The 27,499-nt window shown below is 52.9% G+C and overlaps 1 protein-coding gene across 1 annotated transcript; it reads left to right on the forward strand.

Moving 5' to 3' along the window:
* On the forward strand, positions 1 to 27,499 carry LYPD1 (LY6/PLAUR domain containing 1). Its single transcript, XM_078866668.1, has 4 exons — positions 1 to 780; positions 10,683 to 10,817; positions 24,663 to 25,020; positions 26,005 to 27,499. Exons 1-3 carry the CDS (start codon positions 732 to 734, stop codon positions 24,953 to 24,955), a joined length of 477 nt encoding a protein of 158 aa, XP_078722794.1. The 5' UTR covers positions 1 to 731; the 3' UTR covers positions 24,956 to 25,020; positions 26,005 to 27,499.

Here is a 27,499-nt window from a genome sequence, read left to right on the forward strand (position 1 = left end):
GATGGGTGGGGGGTGAATGCGCGCCTATTTGTCCGCACACTTATCTTGGATCTTGCCGTGGGGCGGCAAGAACCACCGAGTCGGCAGCAGGCGCACACGCAGGGCACACTCTCCCCGCGCGGGCGTGTCACCGAGCGGAGGAGGAAGAGTCGTCTCCACCACCCCGCCGCCCACCCGCGCTTTGATTTGCGCGGCGACCGCTCTCGCCGGGAGGACGGCGCGGCGGCTGCTCGACACGCGGCGAGGGGGGGGGAGGTCGCGCTCCGCGGCGCGCACCTCGTGCTCGAAGCGCCGCGCGGTCCGCTGTGCGGCGCGCGGCGGTGGCGGTCGACGCCGCTGCTCCCGCCGCGCACTTCGTAGCCGAGGCAGCGGCAGCCGCGAGGCAGCAGCGCGCAATGAGCAGCAGAGCGGTGCGGAGAGAGCGCACGCCTGGGCTATAGCACCACCACCACCCCTCCTCCTCCTCCTCTCTCTCTGCCTGGGTGCCTCTCGCCCTGCCGCTAAACGTGCGCGCGCTGCTGTGGAGACCTGGGACCGACCCCCGTGCGTCCAACCTGGGGCTGAGCGAAGCTTGGAGAGGGCGAGCGAGGGGCGAGAGGTCAGAGACCGAGACTCTCAAAGCATCGCCTGGGCAGCGGCTCCAGCGACTCCCCCGCGTGGCTCCGGCGTGATCCGCGTGGCTCCCCCCCCCCTCCCGAGCGCATGAATCGAGACGCGGGCACGGCCATAAGATGCGGGTTCCGCTGTGCGCATTGGCCCTACTCTGCCTGCTGAGCACAGGTAAAAGTGCATCCAGATATCGAGACAGATACATAATACACCATACATCCACACGTACAGAGATAGTTATGGACACACACATATATTGGTAAATAGCACACAGTACACACGTATAAATATATATACACTAAATTTGATACATATATAGAGACACGTGTATAGGTACATTGCAACATACATACACACGTGTGCATACACACGTGTGCATAGATACATATCGCCATATGTATGCATCATGTGTGTATACATACACACGCTATACACATTGATACATATAGACACATGCAAAGGTGCATAACGCATACACACGGTCGCATACACACATGGATAGTCCATGGCTGTATCCATGAAAGACAGACACGCGTACACTCTGCAATACACAGACTTACACTCAGACTCACACACTCACACACCTAGCAGACTGCTGGGGGCAGAGTGCCGTTAGAGAGCTCCACACGAGGTGACAAGCCCCACGCCCACCCGCCTTTGTCTCCCTAGTTTCGACATTTCCACATCGCACCAGGTACTCATTTGAGGCTGACATAGCCCGCGGCTCGCACACTCTCACACGCACGCACGTTCATACTCAGCCACAAAGACAAAGATCCCCCGTATAACCTGAGACGACTGTAGGGGCAAGTGTTGTTAGCGAGCACCTGTAAAGGCCGGCACGGCACACGAGGGGGTGAGTTGCCAGCACCACGCCCGATCACATTTGTCTCCCTCGTGGCGATGTTTACACACAGCACCAGGTACTAGTTTGAGGCTGAGTCGACCTAGGGGAGGCCCAGGACCGGTTCAGATCATCGTCACCGGTGTTGGTCGTGAGCAGGAATCGAATCCGGGTGGTCAGGTTCGTAGCGCAGCGTAGCGCTAACCACTACACTACCGCTCCCCACTCAGCCCCATACACTCTCACGCACTAACGCACGTTCAGCCACAGCCACAGTCACTCTCTCACACGCTCGTAAGCTTGCTCGACCGCCCGCGTTCCTATCCCGCGTGTGGATTTTCCGAACGCCTGTTGGGCATCATTTGTAAAGTGATTTGCTACTCCACATATTGCAGACAAACACACGTATCCAAAACACGGAAAGGATCCCGTATAGCCTGTAACAGACGCTTGGGGCAAGTGCTGTGAGCGAGTAACAATGAAGGCAGGAACGATACACGAGGGGGTGGGTGGCCAACACCACGCCCGGCCGCCTTTGTCTCCCTAGTGGCGATGTTTACACCCCGCACCAGGTACTGTACCCATTTGAGGCTGAGTGGGCCACATACACACACACATACACACACACATACACACACACATACACACACACATACACACACACATACGGGCACAGCAAGACACTGACCCGCAACACGCAAGATTATCTCCGTTCGCGGTTCCTCGTTTAGCGGTGGTAATTCCACGTTACTATGCCACGGACTAGTCTGTACGGAGGTCCTACACTGTATTATTTTCACACCAATCGGTGCTGCATCACTTGGTGGCAACGTTTTATCGGCCTCATAAGGATAATGCTTGATGATGTGTGTGTGCGTTTGTGAGACTGGTAGAGGCATGATTGATGATGGTAATGATGATTGTTTGGTGGAATTGGAATGGTTGACGACGATGATGATGATGATGATCACAACCGAAAACAACATCGCCCACAAGGAGCTGTCACTCGCACGCGGATCTGGCTCAGGGTCTTGGCGAACGCGATGACGCGCGGCTCCTGGAGGGCGCCTCACGCCGCGAGGGCTCGAGCCGGGTCCCCTGGCCCACCTCTTGGTGTGCCGGGTGCCCTGGCCCACCTCTTGGTGTGCCCGGGACAAATTTTGACTCCCATCACCGTCTGGCTGTGAGAGTTGCTCATGCACTCACTAAAACACCATACCCCCCCCAACACGAATCGCGACGACACTCACCACACTGCTCACCAATTATAAACTCACCACACTGCTCACCAGTTATAAACTCACCACACTGCTCACCAATTAAAAACTCATAGCGAAGCTCACCAACAGCAGTAATAAACTCACAGCTCACCAGTACTAAACTCACCACACTGCTCACCAGTACTAAACTCACCGAATATCTCACCAACACCAGGACTAAACTCGCCACACTGCTCACCAGCACCATTACTAAATCCACGACACGTCTCATCATCAGCGAAACTAAACTCACCACATAACTCGCCAACACCAGAACTAAACTGACCAACAATGCCCATTTTGTGTCTCATTATCGGCCAGATTGCTAAGGAAAAATACTTTCAACCAAACGAGTTTGCGTTTATTTAAAAAAAAACGCGTAACGTTCTTATTGCTGCTGCTGCGTGTCTTGTGTGATTAGCGCGCGCGTTCGAGCGACGCGTTGAGCCAAACCCTCGCTCGGGACTGGCTTGAGCAGCTTGTGCTCACAGTCAGAACGCACGCACGTGTTGTGGGTTCGTGTGTGTCTTTGGGGAACGGCAGGAGTGTAGTGGTTCGCGCCCTGCGCTACGAACCCAGCGACCCCAGTTCGATTCCCACTCACGGCCAACACCAGTGACGAATATATCAACCGGTTCTGGGCCTCCACTGGGTCGGCTTGGTCATAATTGAGAAACCTGGTTCGGTGTGCAAACGTCTGCGTTGGGGAGACAAAGGCGGCTGTGCCTATAGTGCTGGCCGCACCCACCCCCTCGTGCGCCGTTCCGGCCTAAATAGGTGCTCGCTAACAGCACTTGCCCCAACAGCATGTATAGGCTATTGGAGCATCTGTTGGGGCATCTCGCCTACGAGGCGTTCAGTGAGCAGCAGATTGAATGGGGTGGGCTGACAGCCACAAATGACACTGTGTCTGTAACTGAAGTGTTGAGTCTGTAAACTTAATTGGACCGCTCAGCTTGTATGTGTGTGTGGCGGGGGTGGAGGTTTATTTTGCATGGAACGCGCGCGCGTGTGGAGGGGCGCGGAAACCGCCTGGGTTCGAATCCACGATTCAGTCCAAGAGATGAGTCACATTGGTGCGGTGTGTCAACGTAAACATCGCAGTTGAGAAAGACAAAGGCGGCCGGGCGCGGCGCTGTTTATTCGCAACCCCCTCGCGTGCCCTGCCGACCTTTAGTCGGCATCTGTTCCTAAAGGCCACGACGTGCAACGACGGATGTTTGTAGGTGTGTGTGTGTGTGTGCTTGTGTGTGTGTGAGCGTGTGTGTGTGTGCGCGTGCTTGTGTGTGTGTGCGCGTGTGTGTGTGTGCGCGTGTGTGCGCGTGCTTGTGTGTGTGTGCGCGTGTGTGTGTGCTTGTGTGTGTGTGAGCGTGTGTGTGTGCGCGTGCTTGTGTGTGTGTGCGCGTGTGTGTGTGCGCGTGTGTGTGTGTGCGCGTGTGTGTGTGTGCGCGTGTGTGTGTGTGTGTGCGCGTGTGTGTGTGCGCGTGTGTGTGTGTGTGCTTGTGTGTGTGTGAGCGTGTGTGTGTGTGCGCGTGCTTATCTGCGTGTGTGTGCTCTTGTTTTTTCTTTGTCTTGTGTCTGTGTGTATTTGTGTGTATGTGCGTATGCTTGTGTGTGTGTCTGTGTGTATTTGTGTGTGCGTATGCTTGTGTATCTGTGTGTATTTGTGTGTGTGCGTATGCTTGTGTGTGTATCTTGTGTGTATGTGCGTATGCTTGTGTGTATGTTGTGTGTGTGCGTATGCTTGCGTGTGTGTCTGTGTGTATTTGTCTGTGCGTATGCTTGTGTCTGTGTGTGTGTGTATGGTTGTGTGTGTCTGTTTGACGAGCGGTAGTGTAGCATTACGCTTCAAATCCGTCTAATCGAGGTTGATTCCCGCTCACGGCCACCATCGGTCACGATTATCTGATCCGGTCCGGGGCCGTCCCTACCTACTACGTCGACTCAGCCTGGTGCCGAGGGTAAACATTCAGCGCTGGAGAGACAAAGGCGGCCGGGCGTGGCGTTGTCAAGCCATGTCGGTCTTCATAGGTGCTCCTTAACAGCACTTGCCACAAAAGTCCGTCCAGGCTATACGGGGGATCTTTGGCGTGTTTAATATCCGGGGACAGTCTCATCTGAGAGCTCATACGGCAGGCGCGGCTGCGGTGGCTCGGTCATGCAGACCACGTGGCCCGCGTGCGTGTGACAGCCGTCGTGTTAATTGATTTGTAAAGCCAAATTCCGCAGTTAATAGGGATAGGAAGAGAACAGAAATACAAACAAAACGGATAAATTGCCATTCAGCGTTTAATCTCATCCGTCGGGGCCCTCTGCCGAATATTGTTTTGACGAAACGTAAGTCGTTAATTGAACATTAGCGACTTACGTACTGCCGAGTCTAATGATGTAACACGTTTCAACAGGGAAGTAATCATAATAAGCAATGCTTTACAGCCCCCTTTGTCAATCTACTGCTGGATGAAGACCTCCCCCGTGTCGGCCACCTGAGTTGATTTAGACTATTTCATTAGGCTGGTTTATCACGCTGTTTAAAACAAAAAACAAATGTGGTGAGCACAGGATCAGAGGTGTCACGGGTTGTTGATGCGTTGAATCGTCAACGGTGACTCGACGAACTCGTTTTTAGTCAACACACGTGACTAGGCGAAGCGTGGGAATTCGAAGGGGCAGCCCAGGGCACGGGCGCTTCCAGGAGTCGAGCCGAGGATGACCGCGTCCACGGATTCCGCGCGCAACATCAAAAGCGTCGACTAGACGCGGGAATGCCACGGACCTGTGGATGAAATCGCGCGTCGACCTAGGGGAGGCCCGCCAGGATGAGTTCCACCAAACGCTACGAATGTCGAGGATGCAAATGAGCGGCGCGCCCTGGGTGTTGAGCCGGGGACGCGGGCTCTTCCCCCCGTCTTCCTCCCCCGGTCGGGAGGGGGGGGTGTCGTGATCCCTCGATGGCTGCGCGCCTCGGGCGATGGGGGCGCGGCACCGTGCGCGTGCACAGCGGGGTGCTCGGCGTGTGCGAATTCGTTCAGGTCAAGAGGGCATCGTGGCCAACGGCGCTGATGCCACCCGCACTTCGCACCGTCGCTGCCTCCTGCCTTCCTTCCGCTGTCTGCCGCGGTTGTTGCGAAGTCGACATCCGATCTCGAAGGTCTGGGGGCTTATGTCTCCCACCATTTGGCTTTGGATCTTCTTCCCCATTGGTCGCAGACGTCTGCGTGGCCTCTCCAATGAATCCATTTATCCTTCTGTATCGAGTCGCGTCGTGGCAGTGGAGCAACATCAATTATTGTATTGTACTTCTATGATTCCACATCTATGATCCCGGCCTTCACCAACACGCAGTCACCCGCGTGGTGAAGTAAGGTCATTATTCTTGCGACGATCAGCAGCACGTCGCGAGGAGGCCCTCATCTGGCAGTGGACTGACAAGGAGTGACAAGCATGCACTGTATAGCATGCTATATTGGAAATATACGTTTTGCTGGCTGGCACGCGGGTGGGCAAATGCGCGGCGGTGACTAAGATCTGCGTGATGACGTCACCCGCATTGAGCCCGGTTCGTGCGTGATGACGTCACGCCTACTCCTGGCCCACCGTAAACCCGCGGTATAATAGGCGACGTAACATGTTGTTGTGCTTTGGGTTACCCAGGAAAGTCTCACCGAGTCTCGAGACTCGTTTTTTGTTTTCAGGAGGGTCCTGCCATTTACTCAGAATGGGGTGCGCTCTCGCTACGTGTTAAACTTCAATGGAATAATTTGCAGGTGAATTTCAGCATTGGGGTGTTTCATTTGTTTTGTTTATCTACCGCAGGCAACCGGGTAACCCGGAGGGAAACCACGCAGGACAGGGGGAGAACATTCAGTTTCATTTATTTATTAGGTATAACGCTGTGAGCCATGCGGCTCTTTGCTCGGGTGCAACCGCAACAAAACAAAAACATGAACAAGAAACATCTTAAAGTGACTACGCGCGACAGAAAAATCCTGGGAAAAACCGCAAAGTCTTCCAGAAAAAACACCGTTTCTCAACGCTGTGTGCAAAAATCCCAGCGGGATGCAAGTCAAACAATAACAACCATATACAGACTCTGCACAGAAAGGCGCCCGAGTCGCGAATCAAACCCAGGTGCCCTCTTGCTTTGAGGCACGAGTGGGATTCCACTGCGCTGCCACATGGCCGCCCTCCCAACGGCGGTGATGTCCGAGCCTCTCGGACCTTCGCTTTCCTGTGCGAGTTGTAAGGCAAACTGGCAGGCAAACTCGAGCACCACCAAGATTGTGCAGTGTCCCTTGCTCAATGCACACACGCAAACAGCGCTCTCGTGAACACACACAGTGCACTCTGCGTGTACCATTAACGCTTCTTGATGACAAAAGCCTGCCGCGTGCTAAGTGGCGAGACACCGCCCCAAGACCTGCCTCCTGAAAGACCTCTCGGTACGAGTGCCGCCAAGGTCCTGACGCGCTCCCCATCGCGATTCAATGCGCCGTCGGGATTCTCATTAGCCGCTGCATGCACGAATTCACTCCTCCTGTGGTTGTTTTTTCCCCTCTCGTCTCAACGGCGTGGTGCGTGCAGCGGCCTCTAGTGGCTGCAGAGCGTCACGCGGAGCCGTTCCTGCCGACGCGGACCAAAAATTCCGCACGCGATTCACCATGTCCCTGTCATTGTCAGCTGGAATCACCGATACTGTGCTGATGAATCGATGCAATTGCCACACCCCCTGAATTGTTCAGCAGCGTGCTGCAGGGTCAACGATTGTGCATCCCGGCGTGGTGCAATGGGGGCAATGTCCGCTTTGACCTGCGTGTGTTTGTTGCAGATCTTTCGTGGATCTGTGAGCTCCTCGCCACCCAAATAAAGGCTGATTTAAACCCGCCACTGATCGTAGATAGGGCCCACCCTGAATGTGTTCAAGCGGGCCGAGGCGTGGCTCTGTAAACGGGGTCCCACGTTCCGCCAGCATAACGAGATGGGGGGCACGATTATGGCCGAGAATTCCTGGCTGGAGTTTCGGAAAACGAGGCGACGTTGGCTGGGTCATGTAGCCCGCATGTCCAGCCACCGCGAGCTGCTTGTTTGGCCGGATAGAGGGGCCTAAAGGGGCTCGGCACGGGCTAGAGACGAGGTGGGCTGGTACAGGAGGACGTGGTGCTGAGTGGACTTGCCAATGCCTGGTGCCAGCGGTGGCAGCATCGGCCTCCGTGGATGAGGCTTCGGGGAAAGACGCGACTGAGCATTTGGGAGGCCAGCCGCTCTTCACGAACAACGGGAAGTGGAGGAGTGACGCTCACAATCAGTCGTCTCCCTCGCCTCCCTAGGTAGACTCGGCCTAAACGAGTCACAACTGTCGAGGAATGTAACATTCGACGTTGCAGAGATAACCCACACACCACCCTCTCGTGCGCCGTGGCGGATTTAATCGGAGCTCGCTCACAGCACTTGCCCTAAAATCTGCCAAAGGCTATGCATCCTGACAAGTGTGTTTTTTTACGTGTGTGCGTATGCTTGTGTGTGTCTGTGTGTATTTGTGTGTGTGCGTATGCTTGTGTGTTTTTATGTGAATCTGTGTAGAGGTGCGTTTATATATGTGTGTGTATGAATGTGTACATATTTGTGTGCACGTATATATTTGTGAATGGATGTGTATGTGTACAGTACTGGGTATGTATGTTAACGTGGTTTTCAAAACGTAGGTGTATTTGTATGTGGATTTGTGTGTTTATGTAAATGTGAGTGTATTGATGTGTGTCTGTATGTATGTAGGTATGAGAGGGTGTATGAATACGAGTGTATGTATGTGGCTAACAGCAAATGCCCCAACAGTCTGTTAAGCCTACACGGGGGATCTTTGTCTCTTTTTGTATGCGAGTGTCTGGGGAGCGGTGGCGCGGTGGTTAGCGTGCTGCGCGACCGGGCGTGCCGGGTTTGATTTCCACTCATAGCCAATAACAGTGGCGAACATTTTAAGCAGTCCTGGGCCTCCCCCTAGGTCGACTCAGCCTCAAACGAGTACCCGGTGCGATGTGTAAGCATCGCTACTCGGGAGACAAAGGCGGCCAGGCGTGGTTTTGGCCACCCACCCCCTCGTGTGCCGTTTCGGCCTTCATAGGTGCTACTCGCTAACAGCTCTTGTCCTAACAGTCAGTTTAAGGCTATCTCATTTTGTTGGAGGTGCACGTATCTCCGTCTTTGTGCCCGTCTGCAAGTGTGCGAGTGTAAGTGTGTGCACCCGTGCACGTCGTGAGTGCGCGTGGTGTGTGGTGCGACTCGTGCCACCCTCTCTCCGCGATGCTGTCACGCTGCTCACCCAGTGCGCTCTCTCTCTCTCTCTCGTTGCTCAGAAGCGGCCACTTGAACCCCCCCACCCTCACATCGGTCTGCATGGCCCGATTGTAATCTCCGGCAGGCGGGCAGCGCACCAGACGAGCCCCCACACTCGGCCCACACGATGCTCCGGGCGGGGTGTGTTGGCAGGTGGTTTCGCTGCGATAGCGAGAGAGAGGTTTTTTTTGCTTCGCCCTAAATGAAAACCGGCCCCCAGATTGTCAGTTCGAGTCAATTACAACGCCTTTTAAGTCGGGGCGAATGGCCCCCTTTGAAATCCATTTATCTCGTGAAATCACTCTCAAAAGGTGCGGCTGTATTTGTGTTGTGTGTGTGTGTGTTTGAGTCGTGGCTAATTCGAAACTTGAGGATTTGCAGCGCCATAAAACCGGCTTCAAGATTGCGAATTGTACCGCAGCCCCTTCAATAAAAACAACGGCGACGACACGTCAAGGGAAAGGCGCAGCTCTAGCCAGTTGCTCACTCACCGCACTGCCGGCAGGAGACTCTCCAGCGGAGATAGCTTTAGAGACCACCCCTTCCCCCCACACGGGGGCATTTTGGCCTACCTTTCCAAGCTGATCGGACGCCTTGGAGAAGGTGGCAGTACCCACACTTTACCCCACCACACGCGACCAGCCCATCGACTGTGATATATCTATTTATTCTGCTGGCTGGGCATAGGCAGGGGGATTTAAGAAACCTCTTCCGTTGTCTCAACTGGCACGCCGCGAGATCGAACCTTGACCTCTGGATTGCACGTCCTGTATTCTGACCAGTACATCATCCAATGTATGTATGTATGTTGAACTTCTTTCGCGCCGTACGTAGCCAACCGTGATAATCGGAGGTGCGGGATAATATACTAATAGGGTGTATCTCGCACAGCCGTCGTCTCAAGATCATTTTTCAGGAGGTCCCTGCATTGAGATGTATGGGCAGTTGAGTTAACGAGCGCTTGGCTTCATTTTGGAGGGAGCTGGAGAACCTCACCACGCCTACGAGGGGGTAACACTCAAGGCTCTGCACAGATGGATCCGAGAATCCACTGCTATGCTGTCATCTCCTGGCCATCTCCATTCCCATGCCTGTCACACGTAGAGTTGTCACACAGCCGTCATTCATCGAACAACGGAGCGTAACTCGGCTTGGCTCGTGAGTTTTGATGAGACTGGGCACACTGCGGATGATTTGGTCATTTGTCCATTTACTTTGCTGATGAGTCCTAATATTGATGAAACCCTGACACAGACGCCCTGTCGTCCTTTAAACACGCCGCGTGTTTTGTTTGTTATCTCTTGAGCTGTGCTCATCGCAAAACGGCCGTGTTTATTATTACGCTTTGTTGAGCCAGGAAAGCTTCACCGAGTCTTCTCGCGACTCTCTCCTTCAAGAGGGCCCCTGTCGAGCGTTCACAGTCGGAGCCCGGTGACCGCCATGCACATTCCAGGCAGAGTCATTTACACTGCGGGCGAAACGCGCTGCACGAAAAACGTGGCGATGTCATCCTGACGCCATCGAACCCCAAAACAACAAACAAAACTCTGCCGAGAACGTTTGGTGATTCCCGTTGATATTCGAGGCTTGTGCCCCCTGTAACTGCGCCCTCCTCTTCCTCCTCCCTGCCACCACCACAGGGAGGAGCTTGCAGATCCAGTGCTACCAGTGCGAGGAGTTTCATCTCAGCGACTGCTCGGCGCCCGAGAACATCGCCAACTGCACCGTGAACGTGCAGAACGTGTGCCAGAAGGAGGTGATGGTCAGAAGCAACGGTACGCGACTTGTGCAAACGCCATTCCTGGGCAGTCACCCCCCTCCCCCATCGCCCCCACGCACTGAGCAGGACCAGCCCTGCTTAGCTTGTGAGACCGGCCGAGTTGGGTGCGCATTCGGGCTGATCTGGTTGTGAATAGAGCCGGGGCCACAACTGAGCGATAAGTTTCCCGCAACTCGGTTGCACAGTCGACACAGAGCGGGCTTTCGAGTTGCGGCGATGGATTTTCATCGTCACGCGCCGCACATTTGCGAACGAAGTCTTCGTTGTCACGATTTGTCCTGAGCGCGCATTGTCTCAAACGTCCAAGTTCGCGCAACTGCTCGCTACAGATGCGGACAAAGCAGTTGCGGGCGGCGGTGGTTGAGTTATGCGCGCCGTTTTTGAGAGCGATTCGTTGAAATGCAGCTCCTGGCGGTGTCGCTGCGGTGGCACGGAGAGTGCGAGGCGGAGATCAAACGGAGTTTGAAACGATGCCCCCCCCCCCCACTTTCCTGCCACGCTTTGGACGCTTCTGTGAAAAGAAGTTGGGAATTTGACTGTGTAGCGGATAATCACACGCACGAGGGCTTGCACAGTTTCCCCGTTGAAGGAGTTCTTTTTGGTTGAAAGTTTCCTCTTTAAAGTGTATGGAATGCAGCGTATCATACTTCCAAGTTGAAAGTGTTGAAATCTAAGGCTCACGCGTGGGGCACTGCTGAAGAGCTCCAGTCTATAAGTTACGAAAACACAACCGCAGTTTCTGACCGCGAGTGAGTGTGGCTTTTGCCTTCCAATTCGTCGCTTGGTCTTCGTTTGTATCGTCGTGCGTGTGTTTGTATAAGGAGACACGATTATCTTAACCGGTCCTGGCCCTCCCCAAGGTCGCCTCAGCCTTCATTGAGTGCCTGTTCCAGTGTGTACACATAAGCATTGGGGAGACAAAGGCGGCCGGGCGTATTGCTCGCCACGCCAACCCCTCGTGTGCCGTCCCAGGCCTTCATAGGTGCTCGTTTTCAGCACTTGCCCTAACAGTCTCTTAAAGGCTATGCGGAGGATCTTTGTCTTTGTAAGTAAGTGGGCATGCATCTGAGTGTGTGTGGTGGTGGTGGTGGTGGTTTGCCGTGCAGTAGTCTGGATAAGCCATCACCGCGGTTGCAAGGAGCCAAGATCCCCAGCCTCCACTTCACATTCAATGTAATGAGCAAAGCGGTAATAATTGGATGCTGAGAAATCTCCAAGTTAAACGGCTACTTTAAAATAGTGTCTTCTCGAATTCACAAGCGTACTTTTAGACTATGAAAGTAAAATGTCTCTCAGTTCCGTCACCCACAATTGAAACGTCAAATCTCGGCAGGGGGTGGTGTGGAGCACAACGACTCATTAGTAAAACTTACAAAACTCAAAAGTGGTTGTCCTATAGCTAAACTCGTTCCCGACATGGGAATGTGGAATTTTAATAATTAGTCGAGGGCTATGGACGACCGTCGCCCCAGGCTTGTTTGAGCAAAGACACTGCTTGAATATAAATGTTTACTTTAGCCAGGTGGTGGTTGTGGTGGCTATGCACGCCTGTGATCCAACACTGTGGAGGCGACGAGAGCTGGTGGATCACACAAATGTTGTGATACTCCCCGTAGCTGCCATACCGTGGCTTGCCAGGAGAATGTGGCACACGTATTCCATCTGTATGCATTCATGTGTTGCCCCTGCATGCGTAGATTTTGTCCAGGTGCTCTGGTTTCCTCCCACGTGCATAGCAACTCATTAAATGTCTGATACCATCTTAACATATAAAGAACCACTGAGCTTCGAGGGAAATGTTGCACCGGTTCACTGACTGGCTGTTGCCGTCCTGCGTGCTTGTCTGTGGTTTCTTCTCGTGTCTCCGAGTCGCTCTCTTGTCGAGAGAGAGAGCGGATACAAGTTAAATTATCATGATAATCATTATTATTATTCCTAAGCGCTCGTAAGTGTCGAGTTTGGATGGTCTGACCAACGGCAAACGTCTGAACCTACGTCGGGGGATAGATACGCGCCCTCCTGCCGTCAGAGGAAGCGCTTCCAGCCTCCCCTCTCGCTCTGTCGCCCAGGGTGCCTCGTGACGAGCCACAGCCGCTACAACAAATCTGTCGGCATCTATGCGTCTGATTTCACACGGAGGCTTTCACGACCAATGTTACGATTCGTAATTGGTTTCTGTCGGGCTACGTCGTCGCGTCAATAAAAAGTGTTTTTGTAAACCCTCTTCCACCCGACACGGCCAATTGATAAACATGTCACGTGCATCAAACGTGGCCAAATCTATTTCTGCTTCAGTGGCAGCAGCATCACCGGTGTTGTTTCTGGAGAGGAATCTCACAACAGAAATGCGCGCCGTGGATGTTACGGATGCCACGACATCATTCGAAAACGGAGTGGGCCATGTGCCGACGTCATGGCGCAAATTTGAAAGTTTACTTACAAACTGGGTAACGCACCACGTGCCAACATCGCCAACTGCCGCCAGACTCTACCCGTCCGTGCGCCTTGCTTCGTGATAGCCCTGCACGATAAGGAATGGCGCCAATACCAAACGCGCTAAATTCTTATTATTGTCTCAGCTCCCGTGCACGTCGAGGCGTCGCGGAGATGAATGAGCGATCCGTGCGGTTGTGGCGATGAGGCTGCGCGTGCGAGTAGCGGGGCGGGCTGCGCTCTCTCTCGCTGCTGCCGAGCCCGCAGTGCTAATGGAGATGGACCCACATATTTCACTCGGGTCGCTCGCCGGCGCGCCATTAGCGGCTCCGCGCGCGTCCGAGGTGACAACGCGACTTGCGCGCGTCGTCCGGAAGCCTTTTATTTGTTTTAAACCTCCGCGAGTCGCTCTCTCAAGTTACCGGAGCAAATGCAAGGAAGCTCACAAAAAACTACGAAATAAAAATGTATGTTTGTCTTCGTTAAGAGAGCCATTGCCCGAAATGTCACCTCGAGGTGTTTTTTCCCCCACAGTTTTATTGACAAACGTGTTGACTTTTATTCCTTTATGCTCGTGCAGCACTGCCAACGCAGCAGCATCGCCAAATAATGTGTTTATAAATGTACGACGTGACCGGTGTTTGGCCAGACATCCCAATGCTGACATTACCTGCAAATAACTCAAATGGGATTACGCAGAAACAGAGTCTTGAGACTACGCAGTTAGGCACTCCTGGGTAAACGCGCGTAATGACCAATACTCGTTATGCCCTGTGCATCTACATTTAGACAGAATGCCATTTTATTTCGAGAGGTATAGGGGGGTCGGCCAGCATGCGTGAAGGTGACTGCGGAGCAGCGGAATCCACGAGTGTACGGCACTTCTATGCCCCCATGTCTACTCCAACCGCCCTCGCCAAACCCATGCCGACCAACACGCTGAAGAACGGTCAAACAGCCCCCAGGGCCTGAAGCGGCGTGGAGATGCCCTTCATCCCGCAGCGGAGTGACAAAAGGGCTGTACGTGTACACACACTGAAGAGGACACGCACAAAAGCTGACACGAATTCTAACCGCTGGCCGCTTCACCGACACGTGTAACCCGCTGCTACTCGCAAGGCTCAAACGCCCCGGACAACGGACACACTGCCACAGCTGCTGCTGCTTCTGCTGCTATAGCGGCTTGTATATGTGCACCGTACGTGGGACTTTTTTTGTACCGTACGTAGCCAACCGTGCTAATCGAAGGCGTGAAGGTGCTAATGGATCCAATCCGTACTCGAGAACTTGCCAGGGTGCAGAAGGTTTTCCTGATGAGGAATTCTTCATTATGCAAAAAAATCCTCAGCGCCATTGTGCAAAAAAAGGTAATAATATGTTAGCAGGCAATTCGTCCCCTTTATAAATCTGTCGCTGCGCATGAAAAATAAAATCCACAAATATTTTATTTTTGTAACTTCAGCATCGTTGCCTTGGTGGAGGAAAATTGGTCCAGGTGTCGCTTGCACTGAATCACTGCAAATTTAATTACGCACTCCCAAAATAACCATGGGGCCGATTGGGTTGTAGAAAGAATACTTTTAGATGTTTTAGTTTAGTTTAATTTATTTTCTGAAATTGAGTTTCATTTGCAAGAGTGACCTGGGGCATGAGTCTACGGGGAGGGACAGTGGCTGCTACTCTGTGTGTACAATCCCGATTGAGTAATTTACGGACCCCCCCCCCCCATGCCGGCACACAATGTCCGACGCTTGCAAATAATGTCAAGGGGATTTTTCCGCCCACTGTGAAGAAAGACGGTGCGTCGGATCGTCATGGTTACTACACATACCGCAGTATTGACCAGGGCAGCCTGCCGGATTCGAACGGTCACTGCCCCCGAAACGAATATATGAAGGAGACATATTATCCGATTATCTATTTTTCTCATTAATTTCCGGTTACTGGGTGGGAATACACAAGGCTTAATGTCTCACTCGGTATATGTTGGAAAAACACTGTTTGGAGGAGGGAATATGACCCTTTCAATAATAATCCTATATTATTGTACCCTATATTTATGCAATGTCACGAGCATTTTTTGTAACCGCAGTAATATTTCAAAAATGTGAATGGTTAAATAATTCCCGGAACAGCTTTCCAATTCGTTCCGGCTGAAATTAAGCGTTGGGTGAACGCGCGTATATTTTCAATGGGATGCATCATTATTTTAGTATTTCATTCTTGATGGCGGTGGGGGAGCAGGGGAACCCCATCTCACATGAATCACGGATGCAACGATAGTATCTCAATTACTCCAACGTGGCAGGAGTCTGTGGATGGGTTTTCATATCTCAAGGTTTACCGAGGCGAGTGCAAAAGTCGGCGAAGGAACTGGACATGTCTCTCTTGTTCATTGTCACCACCAGCAAGAGCAGCAGCAGCGGAAGAATCATCATCATCATCATCAGCAGCAGCAGCAGCATCACAATCATCATCAGTAACAAAACCATCATCATAATCAGCAGCAGTACAATCATCATGAGCAGAAACATTACCACCATCCACGGTAACCGCGGCGAACTGTAGAATGCACATTTCCCAGCCAAGGGCGCGATCAGCATGCCCTCCACAACACATTCGCTTCTCTGAAAAACACGTGCTTGTTCAATAGAACATATTGCACGTGCGCGACCGTTGCGAGCGCTTGATGAAAAACAAACAATCAATGAAAGTAAAAAAAGGGGAAGTTTTAACGACATCTGCAGCACAAGATGACAGCAGCAGCAGCAACACAAACCCCCAACGCGGCATCGCCTTAGCCGCAGCAATAACAATCGCTTCTCCGGCGCGCGCGCCTCCTCGCGCCGTGCCATCATCACTTATATTTTCATTAGTTCCACCGCGAGCCACCATATACATCCACGCATAGCCGATTTATTAGACGCGCCCGACGGATGAGATTTAACACGAAGAGGTGAAATATTGTTGACGGGCAACGGGGACCTGCCACATTCGTAATCCAGATCTGCCCTACGAGGTGTGGGAAGAGGGGAGGGTGGTGGTGGCCGTGGCGATGGCTTCAGTGGTTGTGGTGGTGCGGGTGGTGGTGATGGTAGGGGTTGCTGTGGTGGTTGCGGTGGTAATGTGCGCCGTGTCGGCCTTCATAGGTGCTCGCTAACAGCACTTGTCCCAACGGGTCTGTCTTTGGTGGTGGCAGAGAGTTAGAGCGGTCATGGTGGTGGTGGTAATGGGTCTGGCTATTGTGGTGGAGATGATAACGATTGTGGTAGTGGTGGTGTTGCTAGTATTGGTGGTAATGGTGGTATGTTAGTGGTGGTGTGGTATTAGTGGTTAAGCATGTATGTAGAACTTATTTCACACCGTACGTAGCCAACCATGATAGTCGGAGGTGCGGGGGGAGGGGAACAACAATGTTTTCAATGTAGACGTAAAAGTGCCATAGCGCACAGTTCACAGTTGCTTCCTAATATTCGAAGGAAGAGCGTTCCAGACGGCCACAGAAGTGCATCTGAAAGCGCCGTGCAATGCGGTGACCGCCGCCTTTGTTCGACGATTAGCCAAAAGTCGCTGCTGCTGCGAGGGTGACCGGGGTTCACGTGAGGATGGTTTACGTTCCTTGACGAGATCGGCGAGGTATTGGGGTTCATCTGTGGCAAGCACTTTGTGTGCAACGAGTACGACCTTCCGATGTATTCGTTCAGGAACCGGAAGCCAATGCAGCTCAGCGAGCACCGGATGGACTCGGTCGGTGGTCGTGTTGCTCATGGGAGCAATAGTCGCGTGGGCCGATGGTGACCGCAGTGGTAGTGTGCCCACTCGTCTACAATAATCTGCACAATTTCTCTGCATCCCACCTTGCCGATCGGCACGTGCACCGTCTCAACAGACCCAGATCGACACCGTCTACGATCCGCAGCCCCACGGCGACCTGCTGTCACCGCCGCGTGGACGCCTCGTGCTATCGGCTCAGCGCAGTCTCGGGGTCTCCGGCTCCGAAGACCCGGAGCGCGTTACCGGCTCGCGTTCGGGGATCCATCGCTGAGCCTTGATGCAGTTTTGCAAGAGACTTTAAAACGGTGTCGTTCCAAAGAGCTCACCGCGCGTGATTAGTGCGCATTCGCGATGGACCGGCCTCCTGAGAGGACGCAATCAGGGATGCTCACACTGACTTACGAGAAGTCACGCTGGTCCTAGTCGCAGTGTTCGCTACTCGTACTGAACGGTGGCGGTGGCAGCAGTGGCGGCCGCGCTGCTCGCGACAGCTCGGGCTGTGTTGATGAAGATGATGATGATGGCCCATTCTCCCCGGCACTCTGCGCTCGCACCTTGCACTGTGAGCGAGCGAGCATCTCGCCGGGCTCTGCCGACGGCGCTAATTGAAACACGGCCTCCTGGGAAGGGTAATTCTCGTATGCAGAGACCCTCTGAAGGCGCTCTCTCCCTCTCTCTCTGTCTCTCTGTCTGTATCTCTCTGTCTCCCTCTCTGCCCGCTGTGGGGCTTTAGGGGCCATCCATTTAGCAAAAATCTGTCAAATCTTGACCCCTCCCCCCCTCCCTGTACGCACGCGCACTCTTTACCCCCCCCCACCTGCGTACGTTCGCCTGACGCACCCCCCCCCCCCCCCCCAGAATCATCTAGAACGGCCGATATTTAATCCACGCGTAAACGATCAAGGATTAATACTATTGACGTGTTTAAGCAAACAGATTGTCCACCGCCGGACTATCTAACTAATTTGAAGGCCAATGTAGACAAATTATTATCGAGGCTTCACTGCCCCCCCCCCGCGTTTCCTATGCGTAATTACATTGTCAGTAGAGCCCCAATACGCAAGCGTACGCACTTGGGTTAACCCCTCCCCCCTCCATGCGTACGGTCTAAGTGGCTGGCCCCTTACCCCACATGCCCCGCCGAGCTGCTTAGCAATCTGGGTAACGACCGAGCGCGTGCACGTGGCTGCCAGGGCTGCCGTGAAGACACTGGAGACCAATGTTGTGCGTAGGCTTTCGCCGACAGTGTATTATGATTCATCATCAGATATAAAAAGCTGACGAACTATTGTTTTAATTTTGGCAGGTAAGGCCCACTGAGCTATATAGTTATTTTTCAGAATCGACCTGACCACAAATGATAACTCAACAACGTGGCTTGTCATGCGGACATGTATAGAAGGCAAATCGCTCTGAATGTGGAGGGAAAAACCGGAAGACCAGGGGAAAAAATCCATGCATCAGGGTCGGGATCGAACCCACGTCCTCCTGCATTATGAGTCGTAAAATACATTTTAAATCTTATTTTTAAACTGCCATTTGCTACGTACGCTACGAAAGAAGTTCAACTTCTATACATACGAGAAATTATGTTTTCGATGCAACAGGAAAAAAACCCCATTAGAAACGTCGCAGTGACGCTCGACACAAACACAAGTGGAGCGCCGCTCCGCATTCAACGCCGGCATCTGTTGGCGAAGTCGATTTGCGGAGGCCTGCGAAGGGACTGCGACCAGACGGATAAGATGTGGTCACTTGGCCGACGGGACGGAGATCGTTCCAGTGGGGACACCCTGAGGGCAGGTGAAGCGAGCGGACACGCTGCAACCCGTTGAAATGGCTTCCAAAGTCTCCGAGGCGATGGTGGCAATGTCGACATAATTATTGCTGAACACTGATTATGATCATAATCATAATCATCGTCAGCCATGATCGTTCCACTGCTGGATGAAGCCCCCCTCCCCGCCCCCACCCAAAGCCGTTGCCATCTCTCCGGATCCTGCGATACAACAATCCTCCACACGAGCTGCTGATGATGCCGCTAATGCTCAAAGTAAATGATGAAAATCATTTTTCCCATGACAGCCTCACCGAGCCTCAAGCTCCTATTGTCAGGAGGGGTCTGGATCGGGTTAGGGGCTGGGGGGTCGGTATTTTTGGCAATTCCTCGTTCAAGAAGTGTTTTCCGCGTGAGAGGAAACGGCAGCATCGGGGACAAGGCCAGGATGGGGCCTGAGTGGGGGTGGTGAGGGTCGGGTTTGTGAAGGGACGAGAGGTGAGGAGGTTGAGACGTCTGGAGATGTATTTTGTGAACGTGGATTTCATGTGTTTGTACAACGCTGAGTGAGACGATCACTTCCACAGAGGAAGCGAGGCGATGGGTCTAGCGCACAACAAAACAGACAAAGACAAAGATCCCCCGTGTAGCTGTGCAGCCTGTTGGGGGCAAGTGCCGGTAGCGAGCACCTATGAAGACTTCGCACGTAGGGAGTGGTGTGGCCAGCATCATACCCGTCCGCCTTTGTCTCCCCAGTGCTGAACTTTGCACACACCGCACCGCGTGCTTGTTCAGGGCCGAGTCGACCGAGTGGAGTGCCCAGAAGCTGTTCAGACATCACTCGCCACTGACGGTGGACGTGTCGGTCGGACGTAGCCGGAGAAATCTCCCCATGCGTAACACAAGGGAGGAACAGAGGCCCACACAGATGGTGCCCTGTGCTCTCCTGCCACCTGGTCGCGCGCGTAGCACTGGAGAGGTGCCCCAACCACACTCATAATCGGCGATGACATTCATGACGACGATCATGGCAATGCCGATGTGCGTTACAGCAGCGCCGGTGGGATTACCGGGGTGTGGGGAGCTTGTGGAGTGCCGGTGGGGTTTTCAAACCTCAACGCGAATTTCCAAGGCTCTGCAGCTATCACTTACACACGCCACGCGGTCATTATACAGTCCGTGACACCGGAACTGCCACTGGAGGAATGGAAGGGGAAACAAGGCACAGGCTGACTCGAGAAGGCCGATGGTTGATTATTGATGAGGACCGAGCCTGAGTGTGCCGCTGAGCGTTATCGTTCAATTGTGACAAATGTGTCATTGGAGCTCGTTTTACGGGTGTGTGCCCACGTGCGTGTGTGTGGAAGTGTGGGTGGGTGGGGGTGTGTGTGTGCGTGTGTGTGTGTGGGTTTGTGTGTGCGTGTGTGGGTGTGTGCCCACGTGCGTGTGTGGGGGTGTGTGTGGGTGTGGGGGTCTGTGTGGGTGGGTGTGTGCGTGTGTGGGGGTGTGTGTGGGTGTGTGTGCGTGTGTGTGTGGGTTTGTGTGTGCGTGTGTGTGTGTGGGTGTGTGTGCGTGTGTGTGTGCGTGTGGGGAGCGGTGGCGTAGTGGTCGGCGCGCTGCGCTGTGAACCTGGCGTCCCCAGTTCGATTCCCGCTCACGACCGACAACAGTGAATAATATTGTAACCGGTCCTGGACGTCCCCTAGGTAAACTCAGACTAAAATGAATATCTGGTGCGGTGTGTAAATGATCAACATTGGGGAGACAAAGGTGGCCAGGCGTGGTGCTTGCTGGCCACATCACCCCCTCGTTGTGCCTGCCTAAATAGCTGTTCGCAAACAGCACTTGCTCCAACAGTCTGTCAAGGCTATACGGTGGATTTTTGTCTTTGTGTGTTTATAGCTTTTTTTTCATGTATCTATTGAATTGGACCCTAACCTACGCGATGGCTATCACATATTAAGTTCACATTTGTCGCTCTACAGACCACGGCGGAATGGTAATTGCGGGAGTGGGAAATCACCACCGGCTGCGATATATACACACACACACATACACACAAGTGTGTATGTGTGTGTGTGTACATGTATATCGATTATCTGAACCGACCTTGGGCCTCCCCTCGGTCGACTCAGACTCAGATGAGTACCTGGTGTGGTGTCTAAACATAACTAAGAGGGAGACAAAGGCGGCCGGGCGTGGTTATGGCCAACCACCTTGTCGTGTGCCGTGCCAAACTTCACTCGTCCACTTACACACTCGCCCACTTACACACTCGCCCACTTACACACTCGTCCACTTACACACTCGCTCACTTACACACTCGCTCACTTATACACTCGTCCACTTACACACTCGTCCACGTGCACACTCGTCCATGTGCACACTCGTCCACTTACACACTCGCTCACTTACACACTCGCTCACTTACACACTCGCCCACTTACACACTCGCCCACGTACACACTCGCCCACTTACACACTCGTACACGGCTGCAGCAACGCATTACCCAGTACATTCCGCTATCCCCTTTTAAAACAATTGCAACCGCCAATCGGCCAAAAAAGAACCCATTAGCAGGCATCTGGGGACCCAACTTTTAAAAGTGTAGGGGCAGCCCTGACCAGTATGGTCGTTGGCTAGGGCTAGGAATATGACGAGGACAAGTGGCTGGTCGGATGGGGTTCGGGATCGGGCTCGAGTTGAATCGCTCACACAATCTCCCTGTCGCGGCGCGTTGGCCTCTTCGAATTCCTCCGCACGCGTCGTTTCTGCCGTCATGCGTAAGCGGCGCGCGTGTCGGCCATCAGCAATAGTAACAAATCGATGGGTCGTTTTGGATTAATTGTGATGTATGCGACGGTGCTCAGAGTGCGAACGATGGGTCACGTTGCGGTTAAACGTGCGGATCTGTTGAATTCGGGACGCAGAGGTCGTTTGCTCTGGCAATCTTCCGACGAACCCACCTCGAGACCGGCTGACTGGGGTCCCAGTTCTGTTGGTGCTCGTCAGGATGCTCCAATTTGCTCCCACGTGCAAGGCAGACGTGAGACGGGAATTCAGCAAATAGGGCCCTCAACCAAATCTTTTCCTGTCGATATTAGGAAGCCACTGAAACCACTCACCTTTAAATGATGCACATTAAAAACTAATTTTTTTTGGAACCGCGTTGTGTGTGTTCGTTTGTTGTTCTTCCCCACACCTCCGATGAGCACGGTTGGCTACGTACGGTGCAAAAGAAGTTCAACACACATACATCTGTGTGGACTCTTGAGTGTGTACTATTGTCTCCAGGTACTCTGGTTTCCTATGCTCAGCAACTGCGTTGAAATAATGCAGCCGTAATGATTGCGCAATAATGATGATGATGATGTGTGCACATCAGCAGCCTGTTCAGACCGTTCACAGATTCACAGCAGATCTGCCCAGTTAATTCACTTTCCCCGTCCATTCACTTGCCCCGTCCATTCACTTTCCCTGTTCATTCACTTGCCCCGTCCATTCACTTTCCCTGTTCATTCACTTGCCCCATTCATTCACTTTCCCCGTCCATTCACTTGCCCCGTCCATTCACTTTCCCCGTCCATTCACTTGCCCCGTCCATTCACTTTCCCTGTTCATTCACTTGCCCCATTCATTCACTTTCCCCGTCCATTCACTTTCCCCGTCCATTCACTTGCACCATTCATTCACCGCACATTGTTTTAAGTGTGGGGCAGGTCACAAAAAGGTCAGGTCACGGTTGCGCTGACAACTGGCGTGGGGTGAGAACCCGCGTGCGGTTAGTGAGTGGCGGTCCCAGTGATCCGCGAGCTCCGGTCTGACGCGCGCTCACTCGAGTCGAGTTGTAAAAGTTGTCTTCAACTGGGATCACTACAAGCCCGAGGTCTCCACTGCATTCTCTGCCCCGCGCCACCGCTTGCAAATTAATATCGGTTGTAATTAACGTGTTAGTTATAATGAACGTGTTGATTAACACCGAGCGGCGCCTTTTTATTTCCAAAACACGTTCAGGCCTGCGAGCGGACATTGAGAGGAGGGGGACGAGCGGTTTCCCACTCCGACGTCACGCGCAAAGACTTTGGTAGAACGAGCAGTGGAGACGGGGGTGCTGATGTTTTTGTGAGTGGCATTGGTTGCCCCCACATCTTATATATACATATTCATACTTGTACTTTTGCAGTGCCAAATTGTGGCTACGTTTGCCTCCAAGTGAAAAAAAGTCAGCCGTTTACCGTCTAATAGTTTCACGCCTGGATATCTGCACGGCAGACGTATTTCACAACGCCACGGCGATTTGCTCCAAAAACTACAACGAAATGGGGACATTCTCCAGCAAGTAAATTGGTTTCTGAGTATTTATTTGTCTCACTTAGTAAAAACATTGTCGTTCTAAAGGACAGCGAATGGATCCGCTTGCCGCTGAAACACCTGGTTGCCTGTACATTTACCCCGTGTGTGTGTGTGTTTGTCTGTGTGTATGGGGAGTTCGATTCCCGCTCAAGGCCAACACCAGTGACAGTTATCTCAACCGGTCCTGGGCCTCCCCTATGTCGACTTAGCCTCAAAATGAGTACCCGGTGCGGTGTGTAAACATCGCCACTGGGGAGACAAAGGCGGTCGGGCATGGTGCTAGCCACCCTCGTGTGCCGTGCCGGCTTTCATAGGAGCTCACTAACAGCACTTGCCCCATTAGTTTGTTAAGGTTATACGGGGGATCTTTGTCTTTGTGTATACAGCGAGTGAAGGGCCTCTTTTGAGTGTTGTTCTCTCATCTGTGCGGGTGTAGGGGCACTTTGGGCACTCGCTCCAAATATTGCAATTTACGGCTTTCCTGAAAAAGAGTCTGAAGACTGAGTGAGGCTTTCCGGGGGAAATAAATGGCGTTATTATTATCATCATCGTCATCATACATATACTCATCATCATCATCATTATCCACTGTGGCTATAATCCTCCATGTTTTTACGCCATTACCTCATCAACTTTTCAAAGCCACCTTGCCAGTCACACTCAACCTTCTCGCTTCACCTGCTCTCAAGGTGTTCCTTCTGGAACGATCCCTGGACATCTGTCCCAAGGAGTTTTGTAGCTCATCAGATTCCTCCAGTACAAATAGTCTGATTCTGTCTGCCGACAGTCACCGGATTGCATACATCTGGCTGCCATCCCTTTCCTCGTGCATCTCTAAATCGACTTAGAACAATGACAGTTACTCAACGTACAACAACAACACAATACTTTGTTGTACACCTGCGAATCCGTTTTTGTTTGTGGAGCTTTCACGAGCGAGGTTCGTCATGGAGTTCATCCCTAGTCCCTGCAGGCCAGATCCAACCACAGACCTGTGGTGCTGACGATGAGCTATGAAAGGACTGCGAACTTTGACCTCGGTAATAAGTGCCCAAAAGTGTTAACCTTGCTTATCTTAGGGTGTTTAGAGGTTTGTAAACTCTCTTTACATTAATCTCAATTTTTTGTTGAACTTTGCTCCGTGTGCGTCAACTGCTGTGCCGGCCTTAATAGTTGCTCGCTAACAGCACTTGCCCCAACAGCATGTTGAGGCTATACATGTGACCTCTATCTTTTTCGTGTATGTTTCAGATATATGTGTGACTATAAGGACGTGTGTAAAAGTGCGTGTGTTTGTCTGGAATCTTTGGAGGGAACTTGAACAGTGACATGTCATTGGCATCTCCTTATGGTTCATGAGCTCAGCGCTAACGAACGGAGCCCTCGTGTCTCTGCGTGTGCGCTTTGTCTCAAACACTCCGCACGCACCGATCCTGGCGCACACACGCACGTCTCCACGCACGCGCCCGTGCACGCGCCGACACCCACGCACGCACACGCAGGCACGTTCTACCGCAAGTCGTGCGCGTCGTCGGCCGCGTGCCTCATCGCCTCGGCGGGCTACCAGACGTTCTGCGTGCCGGGCCGCATGGGCTCCGTGTGCATCAGCTGCTGCGGCACGGCGCTCTGCAACGGGCCCAGGCCGGCGCGCCGCCGCAACTCGGCCTGGCGCTCGGCCCCCCCGCCCGGCGCCGTCGCGGTGCTGCTCCTGCAGCTGCTGCTGCTGCAGGAGCAGCTGCAGCTGCTGCCCGTCCTGCTGCCGCTGCTGCCGTCGCCGCCGCTGCCGCGCCTCTAGCAGGGACGCACTCGGCTCGTGGACGCGCGCGGATCGCGAAGCGCACGTGGTCACGCTCTCCTCGGGTACATGACGATCTCTGTTGTGCCACGGTGTGTGTGTGTGTGTTGTGTGGCAAAAGTTGGCACAATAGGGGGTACAGCTGGTGCATCTACCGGTCATCTCAGTCTGTCAACCTATGGCACCTGGGTCTGTCTCGTGACCTCCTGTCAGGCGAGCCTTCGACACTTCACGTGGCCTCAAAGTGCACCTGGCCTGGCACAGGCGTTGTGGTAACGTCACCACCGTGGCGGCTGTTGTGCATTAGTGGGTACGTGGGTGCGTGGGAGCGGTAGTGCAGTGGTGAGCGCTCTGCGCTACAAACCTGGCGACCCGAGTTCGATTACCGCTCATGGCCACCACCGATGACGATTATCTGAACTGGTCCTGGGCCTCCCCTATGTCGACTCAGACTTAAATGAGTACTGTACCTTGTACGGTTTGTAAGCATCAGCACTGGGCAGACAGAGGCATCCAGGCGTGGTGTTGGAAATCCACACCCTCGTGTGCCGTGCGGCCGTCATGGGTGCTCGCTCACAGCACTTGCCCTTAAAGTCTGTGAAAGGCTTTGGAAGGGATCCTTGGTTTGGGAAACCAATGACGTTTGTTGGTTTAACCAGGTGAGAACCCAAGAGAATAGGATAGTCTCTTTTGCAAGAGTGACCTGAGCCATTGTGTGGTCGGTAATTTACGCCATGTGGCAAAAATCCGATACAAATGGGGCATCCGTCGGCATGAGGAATTGGGCCCCGATTATTTGTCTCTCTCAGTGAAAGTGTACAGGCGGTGCAACTGCACCGGCTCTCACGAGCCAGAGATTCTACGAGGAGAGGGGAAATGGGACAGGAGGGCCCCCGGTTAATTTCCTACAGCAGTGCCAGCCACGCTACGCCACTTGGTGATACATCGTCGTTCTAAAGGACAGTGAATGTGCCTGCGTGTCTGTAACGCACTTGCTTGTGCACGCGTTGACCCCCTGTGTGTGTGCGCATGTGTGTGTGTGAGTCTAGGGGAGCGGTGGCACAATGGTTCCTTGGACTGTGCTTCGCACCTGGTGATCAGAGTTCGATCTTCGGCCACGGTTAACGTCAGTGGCAAATGAAGGAAGAACCTGCCCGAGGTCAACTCAGCCTGACAGAATTGCCTGGTGCAGCGTGCATACATCGGCACTAGGAAGACAAAGGTGGCTGGGCATTGTCCTGGCCACACCACCCCACCGCACGCTGTGTTGGCCTTAATAGGTGCTCGCTAACAGCACTTCCCCCAATGGGAATCTTTGTGTGCGCGTATGCATTGTACAACTCTAAAATGCTAGTGCCAGTTTTGTTCATGTTGTCAAATGTGGCCTCCAAACAATATTTCAGATCATGAATTTCCCTGTCTCCTCTTTGCTCTGAAGGAGGGCCACAAACTGAAATGTAAGCCTGAGCATATTATATATTTTTGTCTTATGAGGCAGACGGTGGTGAGATATTTTTGATTTGTGTGTACATATATATATACCCATATGCATTTAGGCCACTGTGCTGAGGTCGTGAGTCCCAGGACTCAATTCCTGTCTATTCACAACGAGTTTTGAACTGAACTTGGCGTCGACCCCCCCCCCTAGATCAAATCAGCCTAAAATCAGGACCTGGTGCGACGTTCGAAAAACATAAATGTCAGGACAGGGGAGGTAGAGGTGGCCGGACAATGTGTGATATCAGCCTCACCACCCCATGGTGTGGCTCGCCTCAATGGTCGCTCAGGCCTATCGGTCTACAAGGGTCAACGCCTCTGTCCTAGGTAAAATGTAAATGCACGTGGCATGTATGTAGCAACATTGCACATACACGCACACGTGTGTACGGCCTGCAGAGGCGCTTCTCTGACATTGAAAGTTAACCGGCAATAGGCAGCAGCATATATAGCGGCTGCCAATAGGTTCGCTGTTAAACATTCTGCCATACTCCAATATACACCACAGTAAAACTGTGATATATAAATACAATTATACTTTTAAAACCTATCTACAAATACTAACATGCATACAGGGAATGCTGAGTATACTATGGTAAAATAGGGTAAGTAACTTGGAAGTCTGGAATAGAGTATTTAAGGAAGGTGCGGTAGATGTCATTGGGAAGTGGAGGTTGCGATGGGTGGGACACGGCTTGCGTATGGGTGGAAGAGGGGGGGGCGGGCAGGTTACGGAGGCAGGCATTGGAGTGACGCCCGTAGGTGACCGATCACGGGGAAGCCCTGCAGCCCGACACGGTGTTGACGGTATCATAATTTGTGTCGACTGCGCAAGAAGGCAAGTTCGTGCGTGCAGGTGACGGTGATGAGACGGCGAACTTCAAGGTTGGGTGTCAACTCTGCAACAACCGCAGGATCGATCAGAAATGGGAAGCGATGGCCTGATGCGGTGGCATCAACGATACCGATGACCTCTTGACCTGGACAGACTTAACCACTTGCTCTGCTCGGTCTTATTATTATGAGAAGTAAATATATTTAGAGATG

The sequence above is a fragment of the Lampetra fluviatilis genome, chromosome 2, assembly GCF_964198595.1.
Source record: "Lampetra fluviatilis chromosome 2, kcLamFluv1.1, whole genome shotgun sequence".
NCBI lineage: Eukaryota > Metazoa > Chordata > Hyperoartia > Petromyzontiformes > Petromyzontidae > Lampetra > Lampetra fluviatilis.

What these genes read in the sequence shown, in the direction of transcription:
- LYPD1 (XM_078866668.1), top strand. Translation starts at nt 732, where the DNA reads ATGCGGGTTCCGCTGTGCGCATTGGCCCTACTCTGCCTGCTGAGCACA. An exon ending in ACTCTGCCTGCTGAGCACAG is followed by an intron (nt 781 to 10,682) that starts GTAAAAGTGCAT and finishes CCACCACCACAG; the next exon opens with GGAGGAGCTTGCAGATCCAG. An exon ending in GGTGATGGTCAGAAGCAACG is followed by an intron (nt 10,818 to 24,662) that starts GTACGCGACTTG and finishes ACGCACACGCAG; the next exon opens with GCACGTTCTACCGCAAGTCG.